The 14,981-nt window shown below is 33.5% G+C and overlaps 1 protein-coding gene across 5 annotated transcripts in view; it reads right to left on the bottom strand.

Moving 5' to 3' along the window:
* Positions 1-14,981, bottom strand: part of MAP3K1 (mitogen-activated protein kinase kinase kinase 1) — a 73,349-nt gene that overhangs the window by 19,475 nt on the left and 38,893 nt on the right. For all 5 annotated transcript variants that reach the window (XM_039869968.1, XM_039869964.1, XM_039869965.1 and 2 more), the window contains 8 exons: positions 13,998-14,198; positions 10,486-10,686; positions 9,977-10,093; positions 9,455-9,603; positions 4,337-4,458; positions 3,367-3,448; positions 3,075-3,258; positions 873-1,151 (listed from right to left, as the gene is read on the bottom strand). In XM_039869968.1, coding sequence (XP_039725902.1) covers positions 873-1,151; positions 3,075-3,258; positions 3,367-3,448; positions 4,337-4,458; positions 9,455-9,603; positions 9,977-10,093; positions 10,486-10,686; positions 13,998-14,198 — 1,335 coding nt within the window. The remainder of the gene's footprint in view (positions 1-872; positions 1,152-3,074; positions 3,259-3,366; positions 3,449-4,336; positions 4,459-9,454; positions 9,604-9,976; positions 10,094-10,485; positions 10,687-13,997; positions 14,199-14,981) is intronic.

The following is a 14,981-nucleotide window of genomic DNA, read 5'->3' as shown; positions in this document are numbered from 1 at the left end:
TAAAACCAGACTAGATAAGAATTATTCTAAAGCAGTAGTTCTGAATTAGGGCGATTTGGACCCTCAGGGGACACTGAGCAACGTCTAGAGACATTCTTGGTTGTCATGACCGGGGGTAGGAGAAGGGGCTACAACTGGTGGTATCTAATGGGTAGAGGCCAAGGAGGCTGCTAAACATCCTACAGTGCATAAGACAGCACTCCTGCCCCCAATGAATAATTTTCTGGCTCAATAATGCTGAGGTTGAGAAACCCTGTTCTAAAGATTACAAACACAGACACTCCTCTCCCTCTTTTTCTTTTACACATACTCTGGATGAAGAAAGTCAAATTAACTTCTAAAATTACAAACAGAACAGCCTCCTCATCACTCCATCCCACTCATGAATGACAACTTCTAACAGGTTAAACTAGAAAAACAATTCAGTAGTAATCTATGTCATTGAACTCTTTCTTCTGTGAAAACACTCCTGAATTTCCATACATCATTTATTAAAAACCAGTTCTCATTAATGCCTACTAATAGCAAATTTTTAAAAAAAATCAGAGGAACTTTGATCACTTTGCTATTCTATGAAGTATTTTTAATTTGGTCATGTGTAAGGCAAGGAAATATAAAAATATGAACAGCAAGATACTGCTACTTTAGAGGAGAAAAGTAAATTGTATAAAGAAACTTGAACAGATTAAAATAAGTAAAATCCAAATGAAGAGAGTAAATGGAAAGTTGCAATTTCCTGGGATTATGAACTAAAAACAAAATTTGGATTTTACAAAATTAGGTAAAGTAGTTTTACTGGATCGTAAAAATGATATCTATAAACTACCAAAAACAAATCCATAAAGCTATGGTTACAGAATAAAGCTACTTACTAAAGCAGCAACGTACACTTTGTAGACAGGGTCAGCACAGACCATTGACAAAACGTTGCAGCACGCCTCAACCACATTTCCTGAGATACTGGTCTGGGAAGACCCACTGGCAGCTCCGGCACTCGGGCTGTTTCCACCATTGCTCCCGGAATTTCCAGTGCTCTCCCCATTTGCCAATAGCAGAGCCCCACTAACATCGTGGGAAAGACGTCTGAGAGCCATCTCTCTTACATTCCAGTTTCTAGAAAATAAGCAGCCAACGAGTTCCATTCCAAATACCTATAATCAAACAACCACAATGAATTCACTGTGAAGAAAAATGAATGAACCTTAAGTATTTTGAATTAAGCATGATTTTTTTATTACTAAAAAATTGGACATTTCTTAAACTTTCCCTATACTACACATTTCAAATATGTCCAGCTACTTAAAAATCACAAAAAGGAATTTTATACTCAAGTTTAACTAGTAATTATCAAAAAGTCCCTAACATTTATTAACTCAAGTAAAATTAAGAGTAAACTCCATTAAGTAATTAGATGGATATATATGTATATACATACTTATTCTGTACTCCTATGCTTACCAGAAAAACAACAAATCAGTGAAGAACCCCAGCTTTGTATTTGTATTAAGGCAGTTTACAAAGAAAAACGTGAAACAAGATAAAAAAAAAAAAAAAGCCAAATCAAGAAAGGCACTGGAGTAAAGTATTTCTTCTATAGATGATAATGCTAAGTCAAAGGCTTTTACTTGATTTTTGTCTTGTACAAAATGGTTAAAACTATAATTAATGGAGTGGAAAATCAAAAGATTAAAGAAAAAAATTCTTGTGTTCAAATCAGCCAAAGATAATGATATACCTCTAATTAAAGCTCAGGCTTGCAAAGAAAGAAAAGGGTACATGGTCTTGACATTATGGGCCAATTAGCTAAAAGTAAACTTAATACTTAAGATAACTTATCCTATGAAAAATTTCTAAATACTAGAGATGAATAAACACAATTTTTGGGAAAACGAATCATGACATTTATATGTGTTTTGTTATAAAGTGATAGTAAAGGGGAATAAATCAACTAGAATATAGTGAACTTATTATATATACTTATTTCTGTACTCCTATGCTGTTAAATAGCATACCATTAAGTCTTAATTCTCTTATATGATATTCTTAATAAAAAAAAAAACAAGGAATATATAGACTAGCCCAACCTAAAGCTTAAGTAAAAACAAAATCTAGACTACTGCCTTGAACGAACGGCATCTAACAGCTCAGTCTCAACTTGAGAGTTCTCTTGAAGACTCATGAAGGAGCAGGTGAGGGCTGTGTTAAATACCATTAATGAACTAGATAAAATGAATAAGATATACTTATTAATTTTGCAAATTTATTAGATTCATAATAGGTTGCTAACATGCTAAGGGAATTCAAAAGCTTCAGGATACAAAAAAAAAAAAGAAACAAATCCTAATGATAAACAAGCTTAATGAGTTAGTGTATCTGTTTACAAAGTTAAAATTATTAAACAGAATTTAACAGATTATCAAAAATATTTTACTCTCCCCCTTCTGTCTACTGAAGACACTGTCTGGTTTTGGATTCTATTTTTTAAAACATAATGGACTAAGTGTATAATAACAAAGAAAATTATTAGAAACCAACTAACCAACTGAAATTCTAATTTTCTGAGGATGGAAAAGCATTAATCAGAAGAGAAGGTAAACAATGGAAAATGTCCTTACAAATAAAAATGACTAAGATAAGGTAAATACCATATATTTTCCACTTATATTCCACATATTCATCCACTTAGCAATTATTAAGCACTTATTACACATCATGAGGATGTTTAAATGGCAATGAATAAGAAAAATGACAAGTTCTTAGCAGGAATAGCATTAAAAATTGGAACAAGTTAGCAGTGAAGAAGAGTTCTAGCGTCTACCTTTGTATAACATTTTGTTTGTTAGTTCAGAAAGATTTTTCTAGAGATGGGCGGTGAAACTACAAAGAATTTCTGAAGTTTAAGCTTGTAATAAGCAGTATAGCATTAACATCAAAGGTAAAATTAAATTTTTCAATGGAATAAGAATTATGATAGAGGCAAAGCAAAAGTACTTTCTTAAATTATAGACAACTGGGAGACAACTACATTAATTGGTCTATAAATATTTCAGAAATGAAGAACAAGAACTCCTTACCTGAATCCATGGCTCAGCTAAATCTTTATAAGCAGGAGGAATCTGCTGAGTTCCATAATGAGTAAGGTTAAAATTGTTCTCCTGATTCCTTCGTTGTGGTCCAGCCAGAGGTGGCTGCTGTATGGTTTGCTGCTGTGCAGCTCGCAGAGAAGAAGGGGAATCCACAGGGCTTGACAGCTCGTGACTAAATGAAAAATCAACAAAGCTTGCTAAAAATAACAGATTTAAATAACACTGAGAATATTTTTACTTTTTATTAAACATATCCAACTCATTAATTCAAAACTATTACCTGTAGAAATCATGTGACCTCCACTTAGATCTACAAAGGGGACATATTAAAGGTTCTTTATTTCTTCTACATTCTTCTGCCCCTGAAAAATTAAAGAAAAAAACATCATTATATGTAATAATCGTTCATAATGGCTAGGATTGGATTTATATAGAGAAACCTCAAAAAATAAGCTGAAGATATTTACCTGAAAGCAGGCAAACACAGCAGGTTAAATTATTCTGATGTTCGTAACTTTTGTAAATGCTATTTTTTAGTTATAATGTACTTTGCTTTCTAGTTTTTCAAATCATCTGTCCACTTGATTACCTGGTAATGTTATTCCAAACCTTGTTTTGATGTTACCTTTTCTGTAATGCTTACACAGGCCTTTTTCCACTTCTTTCTCTCCCTGTACACCTTCCAGATCAGAGTGTTTCTAATACTGTACCTTCTTTCATTACCATATGCATCATACTCTATTATTATAGTTCTTTGTTAACATAGCTTATCTCATAACAGATCCTAAACTCTAATTTGTTGAAAACTTCATATAAGGCCTAGAATCCTTTTCTTCTCTCACCAATCTCTTCTAAAACATGTTAAAATCCTAAATAATACACAGCTGACCCTTGAGCAATACAGGTGTTAGGGGTGCTGACACCCTTCCCCACCCCATAGTCAAAAACTCATGTATAACTTTTGACTCCCCCAAACACTTAGTTACTGATAGCCTACTGTTGACCAGAAGGCTATCAGTAATTACATACAGTTGATTACCACATATTTTGTATGTTTTATGTATTACATACTGTATTCTGATAATAAACTAGAGAAAAGAAAATGTTAATCATTAAGAGAAAATACATTTGCAGTATTAATTGAAAATAATCCACATTTAAGTGACCTGAGCAATTCAAACCTGTGTTGTTCAGGGTCAACTATAGTTAGCTTATGTTGAGTAAGCATAGGGAGAAAAAGAGCCACATACAAATAGACATGCAGTGGTGGTGCAGCTTGTTCCTGCAGCCATCTTCACACACTGTAAGACTTTCTTCATCAAGCATGCCCAACAAGCAAATAGGACACATCTGTTCCTCTTCATCTTTTATACTAGAAGGAGAAATGAAAGCATTAATCACAAAATGAAAATATAATAGGATTAGTATGTATGAGAATGTTCAATTTGAATGCAGTATTTAGTGTAATAAAAAAAAAATTATCAACCAAATGAATAGCAAAAGGTTGTTAAAAAAATGGTATACCAGACACTATGAAGCCTTTAAAAATGATCAAAGAGATCCATAAATAATAAGAAAGAAAATTATCTACGGTATACTATATGGTGAAAACAGCAGATAACAATAAAATTCTAACTTATATAGAGTGATTCCATTTATGGCAAAATTACAACTTTATTGTGTCTATTTGAATTATATTGTATATATTAATATTCCTGATTACAGACTGCTTTGAAAAGTCAGTAAGAAAAATACTAATAATTTAGTAGCAAAATAGGCAGAAGATAAAAATGCAACTGAAATATAAATACCAATAGCCAATAAACTTGAAAACAGTACAAAATGCATATTAAAATTAATGAAGCCATTTTGTCTTTTTTTTCTGATAGTCTGATAGACAAAAATGAAATAGGCTGATAACATCTGGCCCTGATAACGGCATAGGAAAACAAGTTATCATACATACTGCTGGCGGGAGTAAAAACTGAAATTTTTGGAAAAGAATTTGCTACTATTTCTTAAAATACTAAATGTACATACTCAGACTGGAGAGAGGGGTTTTGTTTTCTATTTTACAAATATTTGTTTGAACCTTCATGATGTGATAAGCAGCTTTTAAAATCAATAATAATATTTCCATTGCAACATAAAGTCAAGGCTCTGGGATCTTTAAGTTGCCCAAGATCATAAAATCAGTTTATGGTAGATCTATCATTAGGCTTTAATTTGAGAAGACTATTCCATAACCTATCTACCCCTACAAATTCCAGAGTCTCTACTAGCTCAGGCTTTCCCCAGGACCCAATATTATACTTCCATTATCTTAAGCTATAATTCCTGAGGAACAGGTTTGAGTGACTGACAGCAAAATAGCAGTTCTGCAAAATTTCCTGAAAGCTACAAATAGTTTAGCAAAGTCACAATGCGTGATTCCCCAGATGAAGGCACACTGCTGATTCTTTCCTTCTTAATTATCTGCCCCACCTTTTTAACTCTTTTCATAATTATTTAACTATGTGGAATGGGGAAAAGCTATCAAAATATGCACGTATTAATGATAAAAATTACCAGGAACATTACAGAAATGATTTATACAACAATCTACAATAAAAATATTAATGGCAAACATGATCCAAGGTCAGCTAACTTTTCAAATAATTACACCAAAATTACACTAAAAGCTCCACAATTTAGCCAAATTGTAAGTGCAACTTATTACTTAAATGCCTTTCCGACATAAAAATTCCGTTCTGGGATATTTTCTGTCCATCTTTTTTCCAAGTACATATTTTATAAACATCATTCAGATCGTTTATCTATATACATGTACATATTCTTAAAATTTTTTATAAAAAATTCACTTGTTAAAGTCTTCATAATTTTTAATAGCAGTATAATATTCCACTGACTAAACAGATCCTAACTATTTAAGCATCCGCTTATTGTTGAATATTCGAATTATTTCCATATTTTCACATTTTAAGAAACCATTTGAAACAACTTTGTGCCCACTTTTTTGATATTTCAGATTTTCTTTTTATCACAGTTTTTCCAGAATTAAAATCATTTGAGTATAATATTGGGTCCTGGGGAAAGCCTGAGCTAGTAGAGAGCAGGGATCACCAAACAACAAAGGGATCAAATTGCACGTGGCCCACTTCTGTAAATAAAATTTTACTGAAATACAGTCATGCCCATTAATTAACATATCATCTATGGCTACTTCAGCTACAAGGGTAGAACTGAGTAGTTATGACAGAGACCCATTGGCCCTCAAAGCCCAAAGTATTTAGAGTGTAAAAAAGTCCCCTGGAACAACACAATCTATTAATAACCATTACAGTTTTTACTCATTCCAATATTTATGCACCTATAATACCTTTTCTATATAAAAACTGGGTTCATGCATAACGTATAGCATTATAACCTGGATTTTTTTTCACGCCATTCAACATTCTTCAAAAGTATAATTTTAATGGCTGCACAATATGGGCATACTTTAACCATTCACTTGCTGGATATTTAAGGTGTTCAAAATATTTCACCATAATACTGCAAGAAACAGCCATATACGTAAGTTTTGTGCATTTCTCGGATTAAAATTTTCTTAAAAAAAAAAGTACACTTACTGGATCAATGAATATAAACATTTTAAAAAGCCACTTTATGTTTTTCCAGAAAGGCTATACCACATACAATGAGGCATATCCTTACAATAACTCAATTGGCTCATTACAAGTCTCCACTAATTCTGTAAAATCTGGAATCTTTTTTTTTTAAATGAGCATTTCTGTAGTTATTAGGTTGCCTGGACAATTTTCATGTCTGTTAAGCCCTTGAAATTCTTCTTTTGTGCATATTCTCTTTATGTTCTTTGCCCATTCATGTATTAGAACTCTAAGTTCCTGTTTGCAGCTTTTATTTTTTTGGTAAGGTTTTGTTAATTATTTCTTGTAAGTATATTCAATTTGTTCCCATTCTGTTTTTTTAATGTTTCTTATATACCATTTAAAATTAATACAATGCAACCAGATATCTAGATAAATTCTTTTTGAGATTACATGAAAAATATTAACTTACTTACTTACAAAGTATAATCTCAGTATATCAAGATTACATCTTCTGTGGTTTTCCCCCATGGATACACTAATCCAAATGAACCAATAACAGCCCTCCCTTCCTCAAATTATGGCCAGCCTGTATCTGGAAGGTACCTTTCTTCGCCTTAGAGAGAAACTTTCTATTTTAACTTTGGTATCTGGTTTAAGCATTTGTTATTTGTTTTCCAAAACATAAAACTACAGCAATGTCCAACAAAAGAAGAAAGGCTCTAAAAAAGTTTTGGGCAGGAAGCTTAAGAAATAAAGCTCATTTTTTCATTCTAATTAGAAGAGACATGGGGTAAGAGAAAAATCCTTGAACTAGAAGTCAAGATACTCAGGTTCTGGTTCCGCCTTTGCTTAAATGAGCTGCCTGATTTTATTTGGCTTTATTTATTATTGAACAGTATGAAAGAGAAAAACTCTAATGTCCCCCCAAACTTATTCACTTAATCAAAAATAAGAAAATTCAAACATTTACTTTTTCCAACTTAATTCTTTTCTTCACCAGGCCTTTGTCAAGATATCACTTTCTATTCTTCATGAATTTTGAAGTAGTTACAGTACTTAAAAGACTGATGGGATGGAGACGGGACTTAATCACTTAGACCAATGCTTCTCAAACTAGGGTACTTTGGGAACATATAGGCGATGCCTTTGTAAGAGAAGCAGCTCTCCTTTCTGGAGTGATTTAAAAATCTCATTAAAACCAATGAAGAAAGCAATTAATAAAACCAGTAAAGAAATCTTAGAAACATAAAATTCACATGAATTTTTTAATACTAGAGACCCACACACTATGTAGCAGAAGGCAATGGTAAACCACTGCTGCATTTTCTTATTATTTTTTTTCCTTTTTGTTTTACTGTGAAACCCCTGTGATGAGACAGTCCAAAATAAAATATGAGATAGTACTAAAAGATGACACTCCCTTGTCTAAAACCACTCCAAAAGGGGAGGAGCAGAGATTAAGTATGAATCGCACTGTTTGCTAATGACATAACTAGACCAAAATGGGAAGGATGTGTAGTAGCGGATATACACAAAGGCAAAAAGAAAGTACGATGCTGCACAGCACACAACATGGAATGTAAGAAGCATGAACTGAAGTAGGCTGGAAATTATAATGATGCTGACCCCATAAGAGAGGCCATAGGCATGATTCTATAGGAGATGAGCAGGAATGTTGAGTACAAGACATTATGGATATCACGCATTCATAGGGTCACCAGGAGTCAGAACTGACTTAACAGCACATGCATGACACACACTAGGGACTTGAAAAATTTTTCACACCTGTCATTTTGGGATACATCTCAGATCCTTCAGGGTTATGAATTCATTCTTATCAACAACTAGGCAATAGAAAAGATTGAGAAGCACTGTAGATTTTAAGTAACAACTGTGATTAACAGCTTCTGTATCTTTAATTACAATTGATGAGTCTATTTGCTTAGAAGATCATACTTATGTCCTCAGAGGTGCAATGGCCTATAATGAGGATTCCCTAAAACAGGGGTCCCAAACCCCTGGGCCACAGACTGGTACTGGTCTATGGCCTGTTAGGAACTGGGCTGCACAGCAGAAGGTAAGGAGCAGGCAAGCGAAGCTTCATTTGTATTTGCAGCCACTCCCCAGCACTAGCATCACCACCTCACCTCCTCCTCAGATCATCAGGCATTAGATTCTCATAGGAGCACCAGTCCCTGGTGCCAAAAAAATTGGGGACTGCTGCCCTAAAGTATCTATGAAAGAAGCAGTGATGTGTAACCCTGTATTTGAAAGTAATCTGGGGAAACCACTTTGCCTTCTGTTTATAAAAGAACTATAGATATATTCTTTACACAGCTTCAGTGTCATTCTCTGCAAAACAGTGATAAAACCTACCTGATGATGTTGTAAAAACAAAATTAGACACTATTAGATGCCTGACACAAAGTAATGATTGATAAATAACAATCACTTATTATATACCTTTAACATTTTTTTAATATTCTGATATATAAGGTACCAACACTGTTTTCAGGACAAAATGTCCACATATATATATGAGAGGGAGTGTTTGTGTACACACACACACACACACACACACACACACACACACTCTCTCAGATGACCTTTAATACTTTTTACCCTTGATTTAAACTTGAAAGCCAAGGTGCAAGTTAAATCATTTTAGAGCAAATTAGCAAGTAGATATAAAAAATTACCCCTAAAATTAAAAAGTAACACCAGATTAATGCTTTTAATTTCTTAAAAAGTACTAACCTGTTTTCTGAACTAGATGTAGAAGTACTAGATGATGACAATGTATGAGAATTTGACATGCGTGAAACAAACTTCTGGATGGTGTTACGAGATGGAGCTTTGATCCTTGAGCTACGCCTACTGTGATATTTCTGGAACAAACTCTCAACCTAACATTGAAAAGAGACAGTAACAATGATATTTGTGCCATAATATACACACAGAGTTCTAGCGGTTGAGTTATTTGTCTTTTATTTCAAAAGTTTTTCATAAAGGCAATTTAAGAACTTGAAAACTAAGAATACATACAGCTTACTAAGGGCAATATTTTTACAGGTCTGTGTTTACTTGTTCTTCAGTCTAGAAGAAAAGACTTAATTTGTCAATGGGCTATAAGAGAACTATTTATAAGCATTAAACAATTCTTATATACCTTCAAAATGACCACTGTTTTTTAGATGCAGAAATCATGGAAAAAAATTTTAGAAATATACCATAAAAATTTGTTGACAATTTTACTCTAAAGCATTTATTTAAAATTACCTCAAAATTCTTTAAAGTTTTTCTCCATAACATTGGGTCCGAAGGTTCTAGTTGAAATACTCGGAGCATTACGAATAACAGATGAATACAAAATGTTCCACGCCCACAGCTGCAGTTCTAAAAAGTTTAAAAAACAAGCAAACAAAAAACTTATGAGTTATGTGGTTCTATTAGAATTCCTTAGTCTATCACTTTTTTATATTTCCAAATATACCGAATATACTAGTTTCTATTAATTTGCTTCGTTATCTTTATATATTAATAAGAATATGCAAGAAAAGTCTACAGCTTGTTTTTAATGAATTTATTAAACATCAAATTTTTATTCTAAAGTTTATTAAGTCATGGTAAAAACCTTCATAAATACATTAAAAATGTTTATTAGCCCAAAATATATTTGAAATTTAGTTTACTAAAGAGAATTAACTGACCTAAATTTAAGAGTATTATAGAATCGATTTGAGTTAGTACCAAATACTAATAAAATATAAAACGGTGACGAGTCCTACCTGAGGCCCAATAAACACCCGGTATTTATTGTCTGGACTATCTCCTCCAATCAGGAAAGAGTTGGGTCCTATTTGCTGCAGTAAATACAGCCTGGCCCGCATCACTTTGTTTACACGGCGGTTTGTTTCCTCAGGGCTGTATGGTGAGAAGCCATCTGGTGAAGGGGCTCTTCGAGGTGGTGTGATTCTCCCACTCTGAAACTTCACAATATTGTTTTTTTTATTACCTCAAAAAGTAATACTAGACAGCCATGCAGCATTTTATGTTCTGAAAAAATACCTCAATATATGATGTAAAATAAATAAAATATATAACAAAATGTATTTTGCAAGTGCTTTGTCTGACACTTATGAGTAAACTTCTAAAATTCTAGTCTTCCCTAAAACTAATGATAAATCTGGTTGAGAAAGATAACCATATGGTAATATTCATTATAAATATCTGAGTTTTTTGAAAAATATTATGTAAACCAAAATAAAAAGCATAAAAAATTCACCTCATAAGCAGGCAAAACGACTTATTTCCAGTGATAAAATTTAAACATCTGATTTCCTGGCTTCCACTTAAGGTGCTACTAAATTCTGTTTTGTAACTGGTAATTTACAAAAACCACCATGGAATTCTTCCCATGGTACACTATGTAGAAAACTAATGGCAAATGACTCTTCCCAGATTAAGACATTTCTCACTGGAGGCTGACAAAAACTCTCCTGTGGTGAGGGTGCCATATGTCCCTCTCACTCCAAAACTTGGTCTTTCTATCAGTGCCCAATAGAAATTCCAGTTCTTTCTGATACCTAACTGATTAGTTAAAAATAATAAATGTTGAAGAGAACATGAAGCAGCGAATAGTCTCATAAAGTACTTGTGGGAATGTAAAATGGTGCAGATGCTTTGGAAAACACATGACCCGCAATTCCACTCCTAGGTGTAAACCTGAGGGAAATGAAAAGTTATGTCCACACAAAAACTTGTACACAAATGTTTACAGCAGCATTATTCATAATAGCCAAAAATTGGAAATAACTCAAATGTCCATCAACCGAATAAATAAAATGTATATATTCATATAATAGATTATTCTACAATTAAAAGTGAATGGGATACTGATAGAAGTTATACCACGGTAGAACCTGGAAAACATGATGCTAAGTGAAAGGAGCCAATCACAAAGGACCATACATATTATATGATTCCATTTATATGCAATGTCCAGAATAAATAAATATATATGAAATCAGAAAGCAGATCTGTGGTTGCCTAGGGCTAGGAAGAAACTGTTAATTGGTCTGGGTTTTCTTTCTGGAATGATGAAAATGTTTTCAAATTTATAGTGATGGGTACAACTCTATCAATATACCAAAATCCAAACTTTAATTTAGACAGGTGAATTATATAGTATGTGAATTATCTCTCAATAAAGCTGTTATTTTTTAAATGAGCAGTTACTTAAAAAAAGAAAGAAAAAACAACTAGAAACAAAAACGAGAATACATGCACATGCTATTTGACCTGCTAAGCATTCAGACTGTGGATATGCTCAGATGTGCAAAATGATATATACATAAAAATATTTTTGTATCATTATTTTTAGTAATGAAAGGTTAAAAAGGAATATAAATGTCTATTAGTATGTAGTTCATTTAAACTATGATTTATGCAGGTGATAAAATGCTGTGTATCTGTTAAAAAGAATGCAAGGGTAACTATCTAGCATATATCCAAAGTAGGTGGGAGGCAAGGGAGAGAGGCAATTCTGTATATACTTGTGGTAGACTTTTACTTTGATTGCTCTCATGAACTACACCTCCCAGTATTTATATCCCTACCACTGATTCTGGATTGGGCATGTAACTAAGCTTCGAGCAATAAGACAATAGCAAACATGATGCAAGTGGTGGCTTCACAAAAGCTTCTATGTTGGGACTTGACCTCTTGAAATACTTTTTTTTGGGGGGGTGGTGCTTAACAGAAATTTATTATCCTAGAATTTGAGAGGCTCGAAGTCCGCAATCAAGGTGTCAGCAGGGTTCTTTCTGAGGGCTATGAGAGAGAATCTGTTCCATGTTCCCTACTAACTTGAAATACTTGTTGCAACCCAACTTCCTTGCTATCAGGAAGAGATACCAACAGCCCCTAACTGTCTAGCATCCCAGCTGAAGAACCAGACTGTGAGTGAAGAAGCAGTCTTGGATATTCCAGCTTCAGCAGATGCCATGGGGGTCAGACATAAGCCACTCCTGTTGAGTCCTGCCCAATTTGCAGATTCATGAGAGAATAAATAACTGATTTTAAGTTTTAAAAAAGTTAATTTAAAGGTGTGTCAATATAAAGCCAATAAATACTGTTGGGTATCTTTGGCTTCACTGTAAAAAAATGTACTTAAAATTTACTCTTTGAAGGATTTATATGCTTTAACCACCTCAGATCTGAGGAAAACCAAAACTCCCCCTTGTGGTCACTATCACAGTCATTTTCCTATTCACTACTTTGCTTTTCAAGGTGAGAAGGTGTTTTAACTTGCATTTCTGTCACTAGAAGTCTCTATCATAAAGTTCGCACCTATCTTTTTGCAAATCTCTCTGATGTCTGACTTAATATAGAAGACATCTGGATTCTCACTGATGCTTCTATGTTTAATCTGCTATGATAGGATGTTTTGGTTAGAGTATATGAAGAAAATCTGGCCTCACACAGACATGTAGCTGGAAAAGGTATTTTAATAGCTTTTTCAAATTATTATTTTCTTTTTGATATGACACCAAAGAAATGGTTTCTTACAGGAGGCTGTAGTGTGGAAGCTGAAACCATATCAACAGACTTTTCCTACTGTTATATTAAAATCCAGATACGTATCTTACACACTTTGAATGGATCATTTACCCAAGAATGATTTTGTTTCATCATGTATTGGTCATTTGAAGAATGCTGGCTCACTAATTTATGCAGATCTTCCAAATGTTCACACATTTCATTTTGCATTATGTGAAAAAAAAATCACATTTGATATTATCACTGATCTTATTTTAAAAGTCTAAGTTTTGGAAACTATCAAGCTTACGGTGGTGGAATGAGTTTTCCAAAATTCTAATTTTTGCTTGAAATCTCAAATTTTACCACTTGTAAAAAAAATTTTCAATTGTTTGCCTTGAAGTGAGTCTCACTTAATTCATCTTAAGCAAAATGTCTGCCAAATACCCAAATGAAGAATATAATTTCCACTGTCATAACTTTAATTCAGGTGAATGCACCAGAAACTTTACTCACCATTGTAAATGTCAATGCAATGAAAGAGGCAAATAACATCTCAGTTTTATTACAAAATTAGTTTTGACCTAATGGATCCACAGAAAGGGTTTCAAGACCTGCCCTCTCTCTCTCCCTCACAGGGTCTGTAGACCACACATACTTTGAGAACTGCCGCTCTAACAGAGGGCAAGCCAATCTTTTCTGTTATAAATGAGTCTAAAAGTTGTAGAAACTTAACGTATTTATTAAAATATTAACTTACTGGCACGGGGGAAACTCTTTTTCTCCTTACTCCTGGAGAGTCTGGTTTCACTGTGCGACCTGATGGGGAGCTGCCAGGGGAAGGACTGCGTCGGCCTTTGGGAGCTGGTGAAGTGGTACTCGCCTGGCCCTCTCCTTGAGACTCAGTTGCCAAGTTATTAATTTCAGATCCATCTCCTTTAATAGGGATTGGTTTTACCACCTAAATTAAAATTCCAATACTTTGATTATTTAAAAATACAAAAAAAAATAAGTAAATTTGAACAAAACAGCTTAAGAAATGAACTCAGTGAGTTTTATTATGCATTATATAAATATGAGACAATATGTCAACTTTTATTTAGTATTACTTTAAGCCATAAATGTAAGACTGTTTTTCCCACACAGATTTGTCATTTAGGCTAAAGCACTAGTTAAAATGTTATCATACGTAATTTTAGAACCTGGTGTTATGTTATTACATGCCCTAAAATCATTTAACATTCAAAATCAACAAAGGTTAGAAAACAAATGTGAAAAATAAGCACTTACAACTTCTATAGTTAATTTCAACTACATTGAAGTAGATGTTTTCTTTTTCATTTGTATTGAAAAAATGCAAGAATTGAAAACAATACTGGGCATAATTTGAAGTATTCCGATAGTCTGACTAATTAATATAAAACCATTTTGCTTGCTTTGTTCTTGGCACTGTTGAAGTACAATAGTTTTAGACATGTATTTCAGAAACACCAAACGAATCCCCAAGTTTAAAGATCACCTTTCAAGCAGAAATGCAGTTTATAAGATGTGATACTTCTAATGATTAGGGCTTTCAGACCTAATCTAGCTCTGACCAAAAGGCCAAACTGTAGCCTTAGTAGTTAAAGTTCAGCAGACCTTTTTGGCCTTTCTCCCACTACTCCTGCTCTACCAGCCAGTAGCTGTGCCTACCACATGCCTAACCTCTCCTCATCATGGGCTTTCACTCACACTCTTCCTCTTA

The sequence above is a fragment of the Pteropus medius genome, unplaced genomic scaffold, assembly GCF_902729225.1.
Source record: "Pteropus medius unplaced genomic scaffold, Ma_sr-lr_union100, whole genome shotgun sequence".
NCBI classification, from domain to species: domain Eukaryota; kingdom Metazoa; phylum Chordata; class Mammalia; order Chiroptera; family Pteropodidae; genus Pteropus; species Pteropus medius.
Note: the sequence above shows the minus strand (reverse complement) of the source record. Positions and strands in the feature narration are given on the sequence as shown.